Source organism: Hyperolius riggenbachi, chromosome 9 (assembly GCF_040937935.1).
Source record: "Hyperolius riggenbachi isolate aHypRig1 chromosome 9, aHypRig1.pri, whole genome shotgun sequence".
Classification (NCBI taxonomy): Eukaryota; Metazoa; Chordata; class Amphibia; order Anura; family Hyperoliidae; genus Hyperolius; species Hyperolius riggenbachi.
The window spans coordinates 47,477,423-47,498,584 of NC_090654.1; the positions used below are offsets into that span (position 1 = coordinate 47,477,423).

General features: G+C 44.0%; 1 protein-coding gene across 1 annotated transcript in view; it reads left to right on the plus strand.

The window, feature by feature from the left end:
- The window catches only part of PRKAR2A (protein kinase cAMP-dependent type II regulatory subunit alpha), a 79,533-nt gene that overhangs the window by 25,486 nt on the left and 32,885 nt on the right, over positions 1 to 21,162 (plus strand). The window contains exons 3-4 of the mRNA XM_068252695.1: positions 1,652 to 1,665; positions 6,349 to 6,360. Of these exons, the coding sequence (XP_068108796.1) occupies positions 1,652 to 1,665; positions 6,349 to 6,360 (26 nt within the window). The remainder of the gene's footprint in view (positions 1 to 1,651; positions 1,666 to 6,348; positions 6,361 to 21,162) is intronic.

The window sequence follows — 21,162 nt, forward strand, 5'->3', positions numbered from 1 at the left end:
GAGCCGGGGCAAATTTGGGTGCCTGGAGTCGGAGTCAAGAAAAAATGCATCGGCTCCGACTCCTAATGAATTTAAACTGTATTTAAAATAGAAAATATGATAAAATGTTCTATTTCTCAGATAATAGTCGTCATAAATAATTTATACATACAGTAATAGCTGTGCTTAGTCCACAAAAATGAAATAAACCAATCAAAGTGAGTTACTTGTGCTGCTTCAATAAAGCAGTCCCCGTATTTTTAAAGTCAGATATACATATCTGATTGTGACTGTATATATGATGTGTACACAGGAATCTCTTATATATACTAAATAACATCTATGCTGTAAGTATAAAGCCTGATGTGATTCTGATTTATGCAAATGTACGCACTCTCTCTTTGCTCATGAAATCAAATCATTTGATATGTTGTTAAAATTTGGTTTGGTGACTGAATTAAATGGTACCTGAGAAGGATGAAAAGAAAAGTTTTATACATACCAGGGGGCTTCTTCCAGCCCCCTTCAGGCCAATCAGTCCCTCGTTGTCCTCCTCCGCCACCTGGATCTTCTGCTATGAGTCCCAGTAATTCAGCCAGTCAGCGCAGTCCGGCCGCATGCTGCTTCCACAGCCAGGAGCGTTCTGTACCTGCGCAACAGTGCTGCGCAGGTGTAGTACGCTCCCGGCGGCGGAGTGTGTGCATGCGCACTACGCCAGACTGGCTCAAGTACCTGGACTCATAGCAGAAGATCCAGGTGGCGGAGGAGGACAGCGAGGGACTGATTAGCCTGAAGGGGGCTGGAGGAAGGTCGAGGTATGTATAAAACTGAATTTCATCTGTCTCAGGTTTGCTTTGTTACGCAGTAGTACTATACTCTACATATGCACTCCCCACAGAGCTGCAGGGAATCCACTGAGAATGTTGTGCACATTGAACACAGAGGTGTTGTCTATCACCCATAAACCTGGTTCAGATTGTGCATGAAGAATGTGTAATAGAGGAAGAATCTCCTTATTCCCCTGCAGAGTACCTGCACATCACTCTTACTTGTACTCACAGTTACATTGCCTAGGGCCTGATAGATGTTCTTTGTTCCGGCCTGTACCTTTTACAAGTACTCTTACCAAGGACTAGTTTTAGTCTGACTAAAGGGAATACATATGGCAGTCTCCATATCCTTCTCACTTCAGTTGTCTTTTAAAATTCCTAAGCGTTGGCAGTTAAGAGACGAATTTCATGTTACATACTTTCAATCAATAGGATTGTAATATGCAAATTAGAGGAGTCTGAGTCGGTGGAATCCTAAACTGAGGAGTCGGAGTTGGTGGATTTTTGTACCGACTCCACAGCCCTGCCTGCAAATTACACACTTACCTCACCGTCAGTTCCTCTCAGAAGCTCAGCATTTTCTTCTTACAGTGACCCCTTCCAGTTCTGACAATATTTTGTCAGAACTGAAATATACCAGTTGCTGTCAGTTATATATCAGCAGCTGTCATTTGCAACTGAATGTGCAAGGTAATGTCCATGTTTCCCTATGGCTCAAGTGGGTGATATGACAGTTGAACATTATGCTGACCAGGAAGCTGTTAGGAGGTAATGGCCATTTTTAAAATGGAGGACGGAGAAATCCATTGATCACAGTGAACAAATGGGATGCAGGAGAGGAGAAATAGATTTAGTAGTGGACTACACAGGAGGTAAGTATGACCGGTGTATGGTTATTTTGACTTTTTATTTTCAGTTCAGGTTCTCTTTAAGGGCCCTTTTCTACTACACAGCTGAATCGCAAAATTGCGAATCGCTAGTGATTTTAAAATCGCTAGGGATGCTACTTTATCATAGAAATCATGAGAAGTATTTTCCACTATAGTGATTCGATTTGTAAATCGCAATCGCTTTCTAGAGCGATTTTCAGAGGGATAATGCAATGCAAATGAAAATCGCAATTGCATAACAAAATTAATGAAAAATCACAAACGCTGGAGTTTGTGATTGCGATTGCTAGTGGAAAAGGGCCCTAAAGCATACCCGAGGTGACATGACATGATGAGATAGACATGTATGTACAGTGCCTAGCTGTGTTCCTTTTTTTCTTTATCTGCCTGAAAAAGTTAATCAGGAATGGAAGTGACAGTACCTGTCAGGAGTCAGGACTGGGTCAGACTACAGTGTGACCCTCACTGATAAGAAATTACAACTATTAAACACTTTCCTAGCAGTAGGAGAGCAGGAGAAATATAAAAAGGGTCAATAGTTCATGGATTTTAGCTCGGCATATTTCAATGAATGTGTCATTGGGCAAAAACAATAAACCAGTAACAACTTAAAAAGTAGATTTTAAACATAGATTTGAGGAATATCTTTAAAAAGTCATTTTAGGAGCATAGATACAATTGTTTATTTTATTAGTTTTTTACCTTGGGTGCCATTTAAAAGTTATGCTGTTGCTTCTCTTTAAGAGCAGGGAGGAAGTTCTAAGTTCAGGTCCGCTTTCTCAGCATGTGCGCTCTCTATAAACGAGCAACACTGCCTTTGTGCAGACAATGTCATCCGGAAATGCTATTACACAATTGTGTATTTACCATTGATTTCTTTGTTGTAGTTTTAACATTGGTACAGTGTTTTTTTGTTGTTGTCTTGAATGGACAAGTGTTACAGCTGATTTGCTTTTGTGTATTGTCCTTCCTGACCTCGGAGCATTCAACAATTCTTTATTTATTTTTACAGACACTGATCTCCTAGGTAACGTTGTAGGACAGGAGATGATTTGTGAAGTAAAAGCACTTGTAGACTGCTTTCCATTTATTTTATTTTCATGCTTTTGGAGTACCCTGTTCTAGATTTCGGTAATAATAATCAGTGGCCTGAAGCTTTTCAGCCTTTGTGTGCCGTGGCGAATGGCGCACCGAGATCTGAAGTGAAATGCGCCTGGTTTGTTCTTTTGTTTGCTCTAGGTGCTCTTTGAGCTATAATTTGCTGCACACATTAACCTCGCTGCTTAGAGCGCAGACTTCACAGTGAAGAGTTGAGTCCCATCATGCACTGTTTGACCAGGAAGGATTGTTTGCAGAGTTTATGGTTGGTTGGAAATGTGGCTGTGCTTTATTTTCTATCAAGTTATGCATGGGAAATAAGTCTTGAACTTGTTACATAGCACTGTAAATGTTAGCTGAAAGGGGCCTTAGGAGTGTAAGGAATAATTATGTGTAAAGAATATAACTGCTCCATTTAGTGGTTAATGTGTGCATTTTTTTTTGTCTTGAAGGGCTTGTTTGTGGTTAATTGAATGTTGTCAGGAGAGATTGGTGGGTTTTCCGTGTGGCCAGGTAAAAATCCCATTGCCTATTATTGCCTTTTTAAAGGGAATTGAAGTGAGGTATATGGAGGCTGTCATATTTGTTTGCTAGTTACAGCCCTGCTCATCTATTTGGCTGCAGTAGTGTGCAGCTAATCTTGTCAGATTTGATAAAAATGTCAGAAATTGCTTATCTGCTGCATGCTTGTTCTGGGTCTATGGCTAAAAGTATTAGAGGCAGAGGATTAGCATGACTTCCAGGCTTCAGGTATTGCTGAAAATGAAATATATATGGCAGCCTCCATATTCCTATCATTTCAGGAGTCCTTTTAAAGCACACCTGAACTGAGATAGATATTGAAGCGGACAGATTTCCTTTTAAAGAATGCAGATTGCCTGACTGCCCTGCTGAGGCTCTGTCTATAATTCCCCTATACATAGAACCTGAACAAGCATGCAGATAATGTATTTCTGACTGAAGTCTAGATTAGCCACATGCTTGTTTTGTAGGTGTGTGTGATTCAGACCCTTATGCAGCCCAAGAGATCAGCAGGGCTGCCAGGCAACTGGTATTATTTAAAAGGAAATAAACAGCCATCATAGCCCTCTGAGTTCAGGGGTACTTTAAAGAGGAGCTGTTAGGTATAGGGTCTCAGAGAAAAAAACACATATATCAGTAGCTAAATATTGGCTCTACTTACATTACATATGCATTTCACTGTCCACGTTTGGATTTCACAGAATTTTTATATAGGATTTGCTGAGAATGATGCTCCTGACAGCTCATGGCAGGTTCCATGTTTCTGTCTCCTATGAAGCCAATTGTGATGTCATATCCTCCCTGCTTCCTGATGATTCTACTCACAAAAAAGAACCTAATGGACAACACTACTGTGCAATGAATATTAATTAGCCATGTGGCTAGGAACAATAGCGGACTCATGCAGTATACTCTAACGGAACATGTGCCCTGTGATTTTTCAGTGCTGTGAGTTTAGGCTGCTGTTAGAAGCTGCTGTAACATGAGCCTGTAACTTCTCACTGTGAAAGTAGCCTTAGGGCATGATAGGGAAATGAAGGGGATGACCCAAGGTAGTGCACTGGGGAGAAGCGGCCCCAGAATGCTTTGCAGTATCTGTTATGCATTCTGCCGGCCTCCTTATGAGCTTGGGAATAACAGCCTTGCTGTTCAGCACACATCACAGTAAGAGAGATTTTTAACTTTAGTATTGCCTTTTTGGCTTCCTTCTAAACTGTTTAACACAGGAGAATAGAGGTTTAAATTAGCTTTTGCAGCCTGACAGTTACTCTTTAAGGGCCCTTTTACACTATGGCGTTGCAGGAAGCAGTTTTACCGCAACAGGCTGCAAAGTCAATGAACTTCTATGGATAGTTTAGTACTTAAAGTGGACGCAAATTAAAAATACAAGATTTCAGAAATAAAATCTATTTTCTAAATTATAATAATTCCCGTGCATTACTGCGTGATCCATGCCTACCATAGAGATTATGCCATAATGCTGTGGTGACGCAGTAAGTGTGGTGCGACGTGGCTTGCATGCGCGGACCGAAGGCAATCCCAGTGATGTACCTACAGTCCACCAAGGCGTATATCACTGAACAAAGACTGGCCTATGCATGTGACCCTGTCAGAGCACTCGGTCATTTAAAATACTGAGTCGTGCTGCGATCTCATGGCAGGCAGCCATGGAATCACTGCACAAGTGTAAAACCAGCCTAAAGGAAACCTCAATTGAGGATTGTGTAAGGAGCTTTGTTCTGATTCACTGTTTCTAATGCCATCTGAGTTGCTGATGCTGAGCAGGTGTTTACAATGGAAGTAAGGCTGCGTCCAAAACACACATGCATATATGCGTTTTTTTTTATGTGAATTCGCAATATTTTTTTCTATTTGCAATTCCCACCCTAGCCATGTACAGGTTGATAGTGGCTTAATCAGGAATTGATTGAGCAGCAGCAATCAATGTACTATCCTTCCCCCTCTCCATTGGATTTCAGAAGAAGTCTAATGCAGGTTTGACTAAACCGTTCCCGCCACAATCGTTGTGCTGCTTGAAACAGTACAGCAAAATAAACCTGTTCAAAATCGGTAATATTACTCGGCTATGTTATTAGATCACCGGCTCTTTCAAAGTGAAGAAATCGGTCAGGCATAGCGTCCTTGTCTGCATGCTTAAGGCCCATACACATGCTCAACCAAACCACCCTGTTGTCGTCTGATTTTGGTCCGTCGGACGACAATCAGGCGTGTCGTTTTGTTGGTGCGCGGACAATCCAAGTTGTGTAAACTGTTAGTTGTGGTGTTGGTCGTGCACTTTGTTGGATATGCGTATGAGCCTTTACAGGTGTGACTCAGATAGAGAATGAAACTAAAGGCGTTTGCACAACAGCTAAGCTGAGAGCATTGACTGCAGAATAGCAGTGTCTGTTCTCTTACCACTTTCAGGGCTGTTTCATACTGAAAATCGTAAAATGCAAACAATTGTAAATGCACTCTATTTTACAATGCAGTTAATCTGCGATGGCGGTGTGCGACTTTTACCTGCAGCTAGGAACACAAACAGAAAAGCAGAGCTACAGCATGCAGGACGTTTGCAACGAGGCAAAATCAGATCGTCATGGTATAACAGGATTCCGCTTATTTTTTCTAGTTTGCTGACGCCCTTGCATTTTGCAATTGCATGAAACAGATTGCGAAACGCAGTAAATTGTTTCAAGTGTAGAACAGACATCAAATTTTCATTTTTTCTTTACTTTTGGCCTTCAAGAGGAACTACAGTCAAAACTTCCCACTCTTCAGTCAAACCTTTCTATATTTTTTCTATATAAAAACATAATTTTCATTTTGTCCTGCAATTCTATCAGCAGGTCTCTTATCTTAGAAAGCAAGAGATGGGATTTTCACTCAGAGTGAAGAGAAAGCTGAAAGGTGTTAAACAAAAAAACGCAAGATCAATGTTGCCTGGTCAGGGGAAGCCTTGCAGGGCTAAAGCTGACAGTCACATCACTAGCCTGCAGGCTGTCGACTGTAGCAAAACGATCCGCCAGGAAGGATTGCTGGTTCGATTCTTGGCAAAGGCAGTCATTCCGTGCACGGAGCTGTAAGATTTAACATTTTCCAGGATGAACTATCTTGGCAATTTTGTGAACTGGGAAGGTGTGATGACGACAAGATTTTTACATGGATTATATTACTTTTGGGTCAATTGTGTTACTTTATAGTCAAGGATTGGAGAGCGATGTTTTTATTTGAATGTTATGCTTGACTGTAGTTTTTCAGGTAAATGAAAGCCGCCCAACATACAGCAATGTTAATCTATTTAACTTCCCTGGCGGTAAGCCCGAGCTGAGCTCGGGCTATGCCGCGCAGGGGGAGATCTCAGCCCCTGGTGGGGCGATTTCCATGCTGTAAAGTGCTGTGCGCGCAGCCAGCACTTTGCTAGCCGCGCGCACAGCTTGATCGCCGCCGCTCTGCGGCGATCGGCTGCACGCAGCGGCGAAAGAGGGCCCCCCCGCCAGAGCCCTGCGCTGCCCGGACCAATGAGTTCCGGGCAGCGCTATGGGCTGGATCGGAGGCGTCTGACGTCAGGACGTCGGCTGACGTCCATGACGTCATCCCGATCGTCGCCATGGCGACAGAAGAAGCCAAACGGGAACGCGTTATATACGCGTTCCCCTGTTTGCTATAGATGCCGGCGACTATCACACTAGAGGGACACATGTGCCCTCTAGTGGTGTTTCATGTAGCTACCACTCTGGTAGCTTTACATGAAACAAAAAAATATTTTTTTTTTAAAAAAAAGGATTTTTGCCAATTTGGCAAAAAAAATAAACCGCCAGGGAGGTTAAAAACTATTCCCAGCTATAGTAAGTCTTTCTCGGCAAATAAAAAGCTTTGGGCTTTTATTTACTTTTCAGGACATCAGGCTTAATTTAACTAGCTGTTAGACAAGCTCATTTGCATAGATAACACTAATTTCTTTTTAACACTTGCTGAACTGAAAAATAGAAGGGGATAATTTGTTAGTAGCACTAGTACTAAGGACTAATTTCCACTATGAAATGCAATCACAATCGCTATCTCATTTCAATTTCCACCATGCTCAGTATATTAGAGCTCAGTCCCATCCAAAATAGCAGGACGACGATTACGCTTGGACCAAAATCTCATCGCAATCGGATCGCACTAATGGAAATTGCTGCTGCTGTTTCCATTAGTTTAATGTACCTTGCGGTTTGCGATCGGAATCAAATCTTTCTTTCTTATTTTTTTTTTTTTTTCTGACAGTTTACTGACATTGGTTTTGATGTACTCTATAAAGCACTGTGAAAAATGTAATCAAAAATAGTAACCGTACAAAATCTGCTTAGTTCTGGAATACAGAGTGGTAGAAACAGCCACATAGGAAAGGTAAATTATTTGAGCTAGGTCTTTGTGGAGGACAAAGTTTGGCTGCATATATAAAAAAAAACAAAAACCTGGCTTATGTCATGTAGAAGTAGGGAAATGTATTCTTAAAGGGAACCTTAACTGAACGGGGGGTAAAGAGTTTCACTTACCTGGGGCTATTACCAGCCCCCTGCAGCAGTCCTGTGCCCTCGGAGCTGCTCTGGAATCCTCCGGTCCCCCCGTCACTTAGTTTTGTTTTTGGACGACTCACCAGTCGGCCAGCCGCCATGCGTATTATTGGACGCATTCCCTACTGCAATTAGCGATGTTGCGGACCGCAACGCGTACAAAGATACGCGTTGCCACATATCTACGCGTGCGGAATGCGGCAACGCGTATTTTGGTACACGTTGCGGTCTGCAACAGCGCTAATTGCAGTAGGGAATGCGTCCCATAATACGCATGGTGGCTGGCCGACTGGTGAGTCGTCAAAAAACGAAACTAAGTGACAGCGGGGGTCTGGAGGATTCCAGAGCGGCTCCAAGGGCACAGGACTGCTGCAGGGGGCTGTTAATATTCCCAGGTAAGTGAAACTCCTTATCCCCCGTTCAGTTAAGGTTCCCTTTAAAGCTGGCCACTAACGGTCCAATTTCTAGCGAAAAATCGTTCGAGCGATCAGAAATTCTGATCGGACGAAAAATTGTTCACTACACCATCAACTAACCAATCATTGCTTCCTATCTATCACGACCACCAAGAAAATCCAAATTTTCGTTCGACGAAAATTCATTCGGGCGACATTTTTTTCACTCGTTCATAATAGATTGTGTCCACCAATGGAGATTTACAACCAATCCGATCAGAATTTCTGATCGCTCGAACGATTTTTCGCTAGAAATTGGACTGTTAGTGGCCAGCTTAACCGCTTGCCGCCCGCGTCACGCCAGTAGGCGTGGCCGCGGCGGCAGCCCCAGGACCAGCTAACGCCAATTGGCAGAAAGTCCTGGGGCAGCAGTTTACGGGAGATCGCGCGCATCTTCCGCGATCGCCGCTCGGGAGACTGTTACACGGCGAAACCGCCGTGTATTTACATGTGCAGCGCTGCGATCAGCAGCAGCGCTGCACTGGGGACAGCCGTGTGACACGGCTGTCCCCATGGGGGACAAGAGAGCGATCGGCTCTCATAGGCAGAAGCCTATGACAGCCGATCGCCGTGATTGGCCGGCTGGGGGGAGGGAGGGGATTTAGAATTAAAAAAAAAAAAGAAAAAGGCAAAAAATATAAAAAAAAACAAACAAACAAATATTTATAAAAAAAAAAAATAAACACAGGGGGGGCGATCAGACCTCACCAACAGAGAGCTCTGTTGGTGGGGAGAAAAGGGGGGGGGGAGATCACTTGTGTGCAGAGGTATACGGCCCTGCAGCTTGGCCTTAAAGCTGCAGTGGCCAATTATGGTAAAATTAGGCTGGTCACTAGGGGGGTTTACCACCATGGTCCTCAAGAGGTTAAGAGTGGTGCCTTTCTTTCCACTGACTGATTTAATGCAGTTTTATCTAAGAGTGGCTGAGCGGCTAATGCTTACAATATATTACATGAGATTGCTTGAATATTCGTGCTATTTTACAAGGCTCCAATCATTTTCAGGAAATTACTTTTCTACTTCACGTCTCTAATTTATCATCTTCACAATGACTAGAGGAGACAGTGCATCATTGTGCTGGTAGCAAACGAACGCTAACAGAATAGTTTACGTTAAATTCATGAAAACAAAAGTCCTTTCCATTTTCTACTTATACTGACAAGGGCTGTGGAGTTAGTACAAAAATCATCTGACGACTTTGTGAAACCACAACCTCAAAATTGCTCTGACTCTTTAACTCCAACTTCTTCATCTAATACTTACCAGGGCTGTGGAGCTGGTACAAAAATAATCCGACGACTTCATTTGTGAAATGATCGACTCCAGGTACCCAAAAATTGCTCTGACTCTGATTCCACAGCCCTGATACTGACAGAACCCCTCGGTCCAAACACACAGATTGTGCAAGCTCGTGTTTGTGTTGCCTAGAGCTTTCTTAACCTCCCTGGCGGTATATGTGCGGCCGCGGGAGGTTTTTTTCTTGTTTTTGTTTAAGGATGTAGCTAGCCTAGCGCCAGCTACATGCTTCCTCCCCCCCCCCCCCCCCTCCCTGCGGCTCCCCCCCGTACTCTCCGATCGCCGCCGGCGCCGCTTGCCCATAAGGAAATCCCGTTCTAAACGGGATTTCCTTGAGGGCTTCCCCCGTCCCCATGGCGACGAACGGAGTGATGTCATCGACGTCGCCAACGTGGTGACGTCTCAGGGAATCCCGATCCACCCCATAGCGCAGCCTGGCGGCGATTGGCCAGGCTGCGCAAGGGGTATGCGGGGGGGCCCTGTATCGCGGCTGGTATCGGCGCATCGGCTGCGGTGATCAGACCAAACACGTAGCTAGCAAAGTGCTAGCTGCGTGTTAGAAAAAAAAATTATGCAAATCAGTCCAGCAGGGCCTGAGGAATCCTCCGCTAAGGAGGTTAAAGCAAACTTGAACTGGAAGTAAACAGTTGAGATAAACGGCAGGCGGTGCTAGAACGATTTCCAATAGATCCCTCTCTGATATCGAAGTGCAGTATTTATGTTGAACATGCTTGAGATGAATTGCAAGGACAGTAATTGTTGTATGTAAAACTATGTCTGATATTCCCATTGTGTGGCATCTGTGTGCTTCCCTGTTTGGGGTAATTGAATGGAAAGGAATGCAGTGGCCATGCATATTACTTCCTTAACACAAGACCCCCTGTAATTTATAATGAGAGCGAAGCGTAGTGGTTGACATTTAGCGTGGGAGAGGGACCAATCCACAAGGTGTCATTGTAGAGAAGTTGTCATTAAAGGGAACCTAAACTGAGAAGGATATGGATTTTTCTTTTCAAATATTACCAGCTGCGTGACTCTCCTGCTGATCCTGTGTCTCTAAAACTCTTAGGCCCCGTTCAGACTGCAGAACGCGGACCGCAACGCATGCGGACCGCAACGCGTACGAACGCACGCCATCCGCGTTCGTATGCGTTGCGTGGCTGATCCCATCACTGAAAAGTGAATGGGACAGCCACGCGTTTTTACAAAAAATGCGTGCAGCATGCGTTCCCGGACCGCACACGTCCGGAACGCATGCAGTGTGAACATCAGACATTGCACTGCATGCAATGTCTGATGTCGTGCGTGTCGGCCACCTGCACGCGTTTCCAAAACGCGGCTGGAAACGCGTGCAGTGTGAACGGGGCCTTAGCCACAGCCCCTGAACAAGCATGCAGATCATGTGCTCTGACTGAAGTCAGACTGGATTAGCTGCATGCTTGTTTCAGGTATGTGATTCAGTCACTACTGCAGCCAAAGAGATCAGCAGGACTGCCAGACAACTGATATTGTTTAAAAGGAAACATTCATATCCCTCTCAGTTTAGGTTCCCTTTAAGTAGGTAGGGATAAATGCAGATAGCCCGCATGTAAACAAAATTACATCTGAATAATAAAGCTTTTTCGAAGGAGCCACAGGAGGGAGTGGAAATAGTAATATGCAATAACAAACAGTCGTAAAATAAGTCAGTGTTAAAAAAGTTTCTAGCCATTAAATACACAGGAAGTACAGTATATTAAAATTAGAGAATAAGCTTTTGACTTATCTGGGACAAAATATTGAGAAACAATGTTGTGATGGGTGTGAGGCATGTGGCAGCACACTGCTGGTCTTTGAGCTTAGAGCAGCCATGGCTTGAGGTCTTTTGTTTGGTATTGCAGATGTATTGTAGGTTCAGGCACCTAGTGTGATTAGGGAAACCAGGAGTAACTTGCATAGCAGAGTTCTGCTTTACAGGACTTACAAGGCCAAATAAAAAAAAAAGTTCTGTACCTGCATGATTTTTGAATGCACGGACGCCATCCCTGCCCTCCGTGCAGTTCCGCTGCGTCCCCACTGCTTAATCTCCCTCCAGGGCGGCTCCCGACCCCACAGCCCAGGTCGGGCCGTCATGCCTCCTCAAAAATGGCCGCCGGAAGTTGCCGCGGCTGTGAATAGACGCGAGTGCGGCTGCGCAGCTATGGGGGCTCCCTCCCCGATCCACGCTACAGGCTGTCTCCTGTGCGTGGATCGGGGGGGGGGGGGGGCTTTGCCTAGAGCTATGCAGCCGCACTCGCGTCTATGCAGACTGCACAGCCGTGGCAACCTCCTGCGGCCACTTTTGAGGAGGCATGACAGCCCGACCCGGGCTGTGGGGTCGGGTGCCGGCCCGGGGGGGGGATTAAGCAGCGGGGACACGGTGGAACTGCACGGAGGGCGCGGATGGCGTCCTCCGTGCATTCAAAAATCATGCAGGTACAGAACTTTTTTTTAAACATTTGGTCTCGTAAGTCCTTTAAGGGGCTCATTCACACTTGTGTGCTTGAAAAATGCTTGTACAATGAAAAGTATGTGGACGTGTTCTCATCTAAGCGATTTGCTGAAACGCAAACACGTTGCCTGCAGCATTTTCTGAGCTTTTAGCATTTCAATGTTAAGTATAGGAGCGCTGGGAAATCGCTCTGGAAGCCCTGTGCACAATCAAGTGTTTCCATCGATTTTTACCCATCAAACCTTGCATTTTACTGTTTATGGAAGACAGACACACGTTATACAAATCGCAAAACGCTAATCGCTGATAAAACGCTTTCTGTACAATGAAAAATCACTGGAAAACTACAGAAAATTGCTCAGCTTTTAGCGATTTCTAGTGTAAATGGGCCCCAAAGGACACATGACTTGCCAAATCTCCTATTAACAGCCTTCATGTAGCAGGAATCTTTGAACAGAAAGGCAAACCTAAACAGACCAGAGATGCAACTTGTGTGACACCTCCTCTAAATTGTTTGCCACTAGTTGTGGATTTCTTCAAACAGGCATATAAAAAGCAGATTGATCTAATACTCTTTACAGGTGCCCATACACTGGCAGATGGTCAGCAGATTCAGCCATTAGATAGATCCCTCCCTGATCGAATCTTAATCAGAGAAATGAACTGGTTAGAATCAAAGTAAGAGTATTCCGAGTAGGTGATGTAATGTGCACAGTAATGCATAGTGATGTGTTCTGCACCTTTGGCTAGCACATGGAAAGGAGTTTGTGTATTAGAAAAAACATTATTATTTAGGCTTGTAGAGCATGACTGAAAGCTGTCTCCTAACAGCCAGGCAGCCTGGGGGCTTTTTTTACACTATATGGCATTCTGCTTTTAATGCGATTTTTACTTGCAATTCCAATTTTTGATGTGCTTAAACAACCAGCGTTTTTCTTCTTGTGTTGCTAGTTGCTGTGTTCCCCTTTAGCCACTTGAGGACTGTAGGCGTTTACCCAATAATATTCAGCTATAGAACTGAGGGGCTCACTGATAAAAAAACAAACAGATATAAAACACTTTAATAAGCAGGTAACTGGGCTTTTGACTGCAAGGGAAAGATAAAAAGGTGAATTGTTCATGTATTTTCGTTCTGGGACTCTTGAGACACTGCGTTTGAGCAAAGACGATAAAACATTAAATCTGCTTTGAAAAGGTTTATACATAAAACAAAACGTTGAGTCATTTTTAGGATTAGGAGGACAGATCTAATTGTTTGCGAATTAATGGTCGGTCGTGGTTGGGCACTTAATCAGAAAGATGCTTGGGTGCTTGATACCAGGGCTGTGTAGTCTGTACAAAAATCATCCATCTCCGACTCCTCAGTTTTCGAAACTACAGACTCCAACTCAGACTCCAGCTACCCAAAATGGCTCTGACTCAGACTCCTTAGTCTAATACAGGGGTCCCCAAACGTTTTGGGTCGAGGGCCGGGTCAACGTACTTCAGACTGCTGGGGGGCCGGAGTATACATAAAATGATGTAGAAGTCTTTGCGAGCCAGACAGTGAAGCATACCCAGGTGACAACCTGCAGTCCAATTGGACAGCATTGTCACCTGATGTGGAATTTGATTGGAAACCAGCGAATGACTGCTTTCTTCCATGTGGATGGGTGGTGCCAGCACTGCTATTCTATATGCGGTTCACCAATATTTAAAGATGTAGCTGACCGCATCTATAAGTAATACATTTTGTGTGTGAGGGGCCGGTAAAAAAAGCCTCAGGGGGCCACATTCAGCCCGCGGGCCTTAGTTTGAGGACCACTGGTCTAATACTTACCAGGACTGTGTGTTTGGTACAGAAATCTTCAGACTCCGACTCCTCAGTTTATGAAACCACCTACTCAGACTCTGGGTACCCAAAATTACTCCGACGACTCGACTCCGACTCCTTGATACTGTGGCATAGGCGATGCCTCCACGTAAATCCACAATCTAATGTATTGGCACACCACTTTTTCAATCAAGCACGCTCTTTATTGAGCCATGTGTTTCCACAAAAGATATTAGCCAACAATTGTTTTGGGGGCCATGCCTTGATAAAGGGGGACCCTCCGTGGCCCCCAAAACAATTGTCAGCTAATATCTTTTGTGGAAACACATGGCTCAATAAAGAGCGTGCTTGATTGAAAAAGTGGTGTGCTGATACATTGGATTGTTGATCTGATCGTTTATCTCATTAGTTTTTCATCTTGGGTTCACTTTAAGCCAGGGCTGTGGAGTCGGTACAAAAATCTTCCAACTCCGACTCCTCAGTTTATGAAACCATGACTCCAACTCCGGGTGCCCACAATTGCCCCGACTCCAACTCCGACTCCACAGCCCTGCTTTACGCACTCCAGCACTTGCGTGAAGTTTGACAAGTTATTGTAATTGGTGAAAATTATACCACCTCTTTCTTGGGGGTACTTATGTCAGAAATCCCTAATACAGAAATAATGCATTATTGATCAGGGCCCCATTTTCCGCTCACTTCACGTGATTTATTGTTGTCTACACATAACTGAGTTCTCCACCTGAACTAGGTAAGCAGACCCCAGGGTACATACAGTACAGTATGAATGGTTTTCAGCGCATAGGAGCGCAGTAACTACAAAACAGTAAAATGGCAGGCCTCATTTATACTTTTACAGCTGACAGCTTATGTTCATAAATGGCTCATTCACTCCTAATGTGCTGAAAAGATTGATGGCTTGCTGCATTTTTCTGTATGCCTCCTTTTTTTTTTTGTATTCCGCATAGTGAAATGTGGTAGGTAAGACGTGCATTTAAATGCATACAATTGCGCAGAGAGATGGGCACATAAACACGTGCATCTTCATAGTAAGTGTGAACCTATCTTTAGTGGAAAATAGTGTGTGTGTTGGGGGGGGGGGGGGGGGGATGGGGGGGTAAATCAATACATTAGAGTGAGAAGTATAAAATATCAAGAAATTGATATTCACCGTGTAATTCATGTTGTGTGATCCACATCTGCCTGCATACAATCATCTTTACTGCTGGCAGACAAGAAAAAACTAGGCCACACCAACTGCCATCTATAACCACACCCCCCTAACAATATGATAAGCTAAAAGGTTGTATACATATGCACAGAGGGAGATACTGGATGCTTGGCAGTTGGAAATGGCAGTTATTTCCCTCAATACAATGAGGTTAACAGAAGGGAAACTGTCATGGCCCTGACACTGTAGGAGGGGTTTCACCACAATATCAGCCACACAGACCCCTAATGATCTATTCAAGGAAAGGTAAAGATTTCTCAGGGAAAAGGGGGGTATCAGCTGATTGGGATAAAGTTCAACCGTGGTTTAAAGTTCCTCTTTGAGCTCTGATTCGCAAGCTCATGTTCATTAGTGCTTAGTCAAGTTCTTTAGCGATTAAAAAAAAAAAATGTAGAAAGGAGTCATTCCTGTAAAGAAGAATCGGGTCATGAGAAGGTGGATGTTGCAAGATGTTCCTCCTAATGAATGCAAACAAAGACCTTCACATGGTGTTCTCATTCACTTCAGCACTGAAAGAACTGTAAACCTAATCTATTTTTTTTTTCACTCAAAAGCTGAATTGTATAATTATATTTTTGCTTTTAACTGCCTCCTTCACTTTTTCAATCAGATGATTTTCTCCACTGTTTCAACTAACTCATTAACGGTGAACGTTGCTATGACGTTACTTTTTTTTTTTTCTTGCTTTGTGATTATGCTAAACAAACCATAGCCAGTCGATTCTATTAAAGCTTTTCATTACGGATAGTAATGAAGGATTGGAATCTTTCCTATTTTCATTTTGACCTTAGTCCCTAATGGAGAGAATACGTCACTTCCGGGTTATAGGCCGTTGTCACCAAGGACAAGAATGGGGGGGAATTATCGCTGATTGTTTCTGTACTCTTTTTCATTTTCCAGTAACCATTGACACTTAGAAGAGATGTGGAGGTGAGATCCACACTTGGGTCAGTTTCGCACTGTTGGGATGCGCGTCCTGTTAAAACAGGATCTCGGCAGAGGGGAAATGTTGCATTGCGCGTAACTCGTGATATGCGACACACGCAGTGAAGCATATTCTACATAAAACATAGGCTTTACCACACTTGTAAACATGCATGTCCGGTACCGCACAGCATACCTCTCGTTATTCCAGTGGATTCCACCACTCTAAGCTGCTAATGTGCTGATGTGAGTGTTCTTTTGCAACATGTTTGCATGTCGTTTGCTTTGCGTTTGGTATCCATTGTGAAAGGAGTTCGAACAGAAATGGATATCAGATGAGGTATTAGTATACACTGTACACTATATCCAGAATGGGATACAGAAACGTTTTGGCTGAAGATTTAATTCGGTTAGCATGTAGATGCTGTTCTAAGCTAACATAAAGTACATTTTAGCGATTACCCACAAAGCCATACTGTGCTTCACTGTGTATTACTGTTTTTAATGTCGTGGAGGGCTATCAAAGCTAGGTAGGGTTCTGTTCCCTGCAGTGATTTTCATAATGGCTTTGGGTCTAGCTGTAGAGGGCTAATAGATGGCTCCTTTTCGTTTCTTCTCCACCCCTCCACATCTTCATAGAACAGTAGGAAAGGACAAGCAAATAGCCATGCAGCTTGTCTGTGCAGCAGTTGTTCCCAAGTTGAAACTTGGAACAATCTGATTCTGCTGAGTGACAATTGAGCCATCTGTCCTGGTAATATTTTTTTTTTTTGCCTTGCAAGTGACTGAATACCACATACTGTATGCAGCAGGCTAAGGATGAGTGGATTCAGAATACTGGATATACGTATTTGTCCTGCGTAGGGCTGCACGATTTTGGTTAAAAATTGAAATTGCGATTTTTCTGTCAAATTTTGATTTCGATTTTGTCCCACGATTTTTTCCAAAACAAGCTTTAGCTTGTCCTAGTGTACAGTGTCGTGTGCAGCGGGTTTTTTTTTGGGGGGGGGGGGGGGGGGGGGGAACTAGGGTGCAGCGGCATAGCTAGCATAGTAGCCCCAATATAGGGAGTTTAGTTGCCCCAGTGTGGCTAGTATAGTGCTCCAGTATAGCTAGCATAGTGCCCCAGTATAGCTAGTATAGTGTCTCAGTATAGATAGTATAGTGCCCGGCAGTATGGGTAGGTAGTGCCTCAGTATAGCTAGTATAGTGCCCAGTACAGGTAGGTAGTGCCCCAGTATAGCTAGTATAGTGCCCAGTATGGGTAGGTAATGCCCCATTATAGCTAGTATAGTGCCCAGTATGGGTAGGTAGTGCCCCAGTATAGTGCCCAGTATGGGTAGGTAGTGCCCCAGTATAGTTAGTATAGTGCCCCAGTATAGCTAGTATAGTGCCCAGTATGGGTAGGTAGTGCCCCAGTATAGCTAGTATAGTGCCCAGTATGGGTAGGTAGTGCCCCAGTATAGTTAGTATAGTGCCCCAGTATAGCTAGTATAGTGCCCAGTATGGGTAGGTAGTGCCCCAGTATAGCTAGTATAGTGCCCAGTATGGGTAAGTAGTGCCCCAGTATAGTTAGTATAGTGCCCCAGTATAGCTAGTATAGTGCCCACTATGGGTAGGTAGTGTGCCAGTATAGCTAGTAAAGTGCCCCAGTATAGCTAGTATAGTGCCCAGTATGAATGGGTAGTGCTCCAGTACAGCTAGTAAAGTGTGCAGTATAGGTAGGTACGCCGTTGCGGCCATGCCCGCGCCTGGCCATGATCCGCTTACCTCAGCGGCTGAGGTAGGCGGATCATGGCCATGCGGGCAAGCACTAAAGAGCGAAAACTGCCGGATCCAGACGATCCCAAAATCGTCTTCACAGGAACCGCGTTTTCGGTTTAAGACCGAGAAATCGTGCAGCCCTAGTCCTGCGTATCTAAGCATGAATAAAAACTCATGAACTGGTGTGAATGGGTTTGTGAGTTGTGCATTTCCACGAGTTTTAACCCTCAACGAATTGAAATGCACTGTACAGCAACTCACTGTTGCATTGAGTTGAAACTTAACACGCACGCACGTGAGATTTGCAGAATGCAAGTGATGCAGCAAGCCGTGCACTGTATTGTGGCCCCTTATCTATGCCTTTCGTTATTCCAGAAACCATCAGAATTGCTGCATGTGCTCTTAGCAAGAAGTTACTGTTCCAGCCTCGAATATTCCTCATTTGTATGGGACAGGGAGTACTTGCCAGCTGCATAGCTCAACCACTTCAAAATTGTCTAAGCAAACTTGGCGCCAAGCTAGCTTCCCATGGCAGAAAATGCTTTGCTGGAGTGACTGACTTCCTGCACTAGTTCTTCTTTTCAAAGGAAGTTTTGTGATCTCCATTCTGCACACAGTGAACAGATAATTATATTACTTGTGTTATGAAACTCCTCGGAAAACATTTGATTCCTATGCAGCTAGACAATTCACAGGATTGTGCAAGCTGCAGTGCTGGTGACATAAGCCAGATGCCAGCATCCACGTAAGAAATAACCGGACAGCAGAAACACTTGTCTTTCCAGCCTCTGCGGTTCTGTAAGGATGCTGGAGGACTTGGCACCTCCTGCTCCGTCCTCATCAGAGATGGTCAGCGGGATGAAATTAATTCCATGCGAATTGCATGCAGCTGGGAGCTTGGCCAATCAGTTGCACTTTCCACTTTTATTTGCCAAATTTCAAACTGTTTAAAATTTGCATGCAAATCGGCATTATTTGCATCTCACTCGCCCATCTGTAGTGACCGTACTCCAGCATCTGGATTGGCGCAGAGGCTGGAGTATGATGCTAGATGGAAGTTTGGCTACCTGGGAATTCAATGCCGCAGTATAAAGGTGCATTGTGTTAAGAGAGGTCATCTCCACTTAAGGCCCATACACACGTCGGATTTTTGCGAATGACCCGTCGTTTGAACGTTCCGTCGTTCGCACGTCAAATCCGGCGTGTACAGACTATCGTTCGGGTGATAAGACTGGTTTTCAGCGATCCGCCCGGCGGATCGCTGAAAACCAGTCTTATCACCCGAACGATAGTCTGTACACACGCCGGATTTGACGTGCAAACGACGGGTCGTTCGCAAAAAAATCCGACGTGTGTATGGGCCTTTAGACAGCTGGTGATGGTGCTGCCTCTGTACAGCCTTCTATACCTCTTACCACCCTCTGAGTGTTTGCCTTTGGGTAAGGGGTTGAGGACAAGCAAAAGCCGTCCGGGGGAATTGAGTGTTGTCTCTCTCCCAGGGTTCTTTTCCTCTCTTATGTATGGCCAGAGATTCACTTCAAAAGTAAATCTGTAAAAACAAACAAAAACCCTCTAGGGGATTGTGTGAAACAAAAACCTGTGTGTCTGTGTGTGTGTGTGTGTGTCCTACCTCGACCCAGCACAGGTGCAGAAGGGTCTCTCTGCTCAGGTGGAAATTACAGAGCACGATCAGGTCTGTTCTACTGTGCAGCAGAACTGACAGATTTTGGACTATTTAATCTCCTTATGGGAGATTTTCAGTATTGACTATTCTTCACAAAAGCTCTCCCTGGAAAGGAGGTATACAAAGATGTCAGTCAACTTACCTACTCGTTTGCACGCTATTTTGGCAGTTTGACTAACTGCAGTTTTGTAAGTATTTTTGTAAATAAAGAAATCACTGAGAATCTCCCATGAGGATATGGAAAAGTCCAAAACTTAACAGTACATTTGTATGTATGTATTTTACAATTTTTCACAACAGATGTCCTTTACATTTGAGTTTAGTCCAGCTTTAAAGCCCATTTAAATTGGGTTTTCTTCCTTTAGCTGAAAAGCAGGAAACCCAGTACTTGCTGAGTATGGCTGTCAGTGACACGCTTCCCCATCCCCCTACCCCCATGAGCTATTTTCAAAAGCATTCTGAGCTCTTGGCCTTTTCCGGCGTGTCACTGTGATGGCCTCGGAAAAGACCAAGCAGCTCCAAGTGGGGGTTTTCCCACCACATAGCTGAATGTGAGCATTTCCTTAGTGAGCGCAGATCACAAGGCTTAACGGCAGGACCGGCAGTATTCATGTCTGTGTGTTTATTTGGAGAAGTGGTTTGGGTCGCCCCGAGCTGCTTGGTTACTTCGGAGAAATTTGCCATGTTAGTGCTACGACTTCCAGTTCTCCCAATACACAAGTCTCTACTGTAACGGATACTTAAGCTGGTCACTAACGGTCCAATTTCTAGATAAAGATCGTTCGAGCGATCAAATTCTGATCGGATTGGTTGTAAATAATCTCCATTGGTGGACACAATCTATTATGAACGAGTGAAAAAAATGTCGCCCGAATAATTTTCGACGAACGAAAATTTGGATTTTCTTGGTGGTTGTGATAGATCGGAAGCAAAGATTGGTTAGTTGATGGTGTAGTGAACGATTTTTCATCCGATCAGAATTTCTGATTCGCTTTCCTGCATTACTGGTGCGCAATCCGTTTGACTCAGTGCAGAGTTCTCCCCCACCCCTGTAGTGTGACGAGTGGTGCCGGAGTGTAAAAAGTTGCAGCGTCTAAGCATGGTCACATGAGGGCATTAATGGCTATGCAAATACAGAAACCCCAAGCTTTCCCTGTTAGCATTGGCAAGTTAGAAGAAAACTGGAACGTGCCAGCCATGTAATTTGAGGGTGGTTGACTTTTGTAAATTAATTTGTAACATAGAAACACTAATAGCAAAGATTTGTGCTGTTAATTGATTGTATTCTTTCCTTGGCTTCAGTTCACTAACCATTATATTGTAAATTTTGTGAAAACTTCACGACTTGTTGAGCCCCAGTTTTTCGCATTACTTGGATTCATATTATTATTATTATTATTATTGATTTATAAAGCACCAACATATTCCGTGGCGCTGTACAAAGTAAGAAACAAACATGGGGTACATAATACAGACAATGGTGTACACTAATATACAAGATACATAATTGGTGACAAAATACAAAAAATGATACAGCATACAGAATACAAAATACAGAAGTGGTAATGACAGTGATAAAAGTAACATGATGAATAAAATGTATAATGATTTCCAAGACCCAGAGGGGGGAGAGCCCTGCCCTTGCGA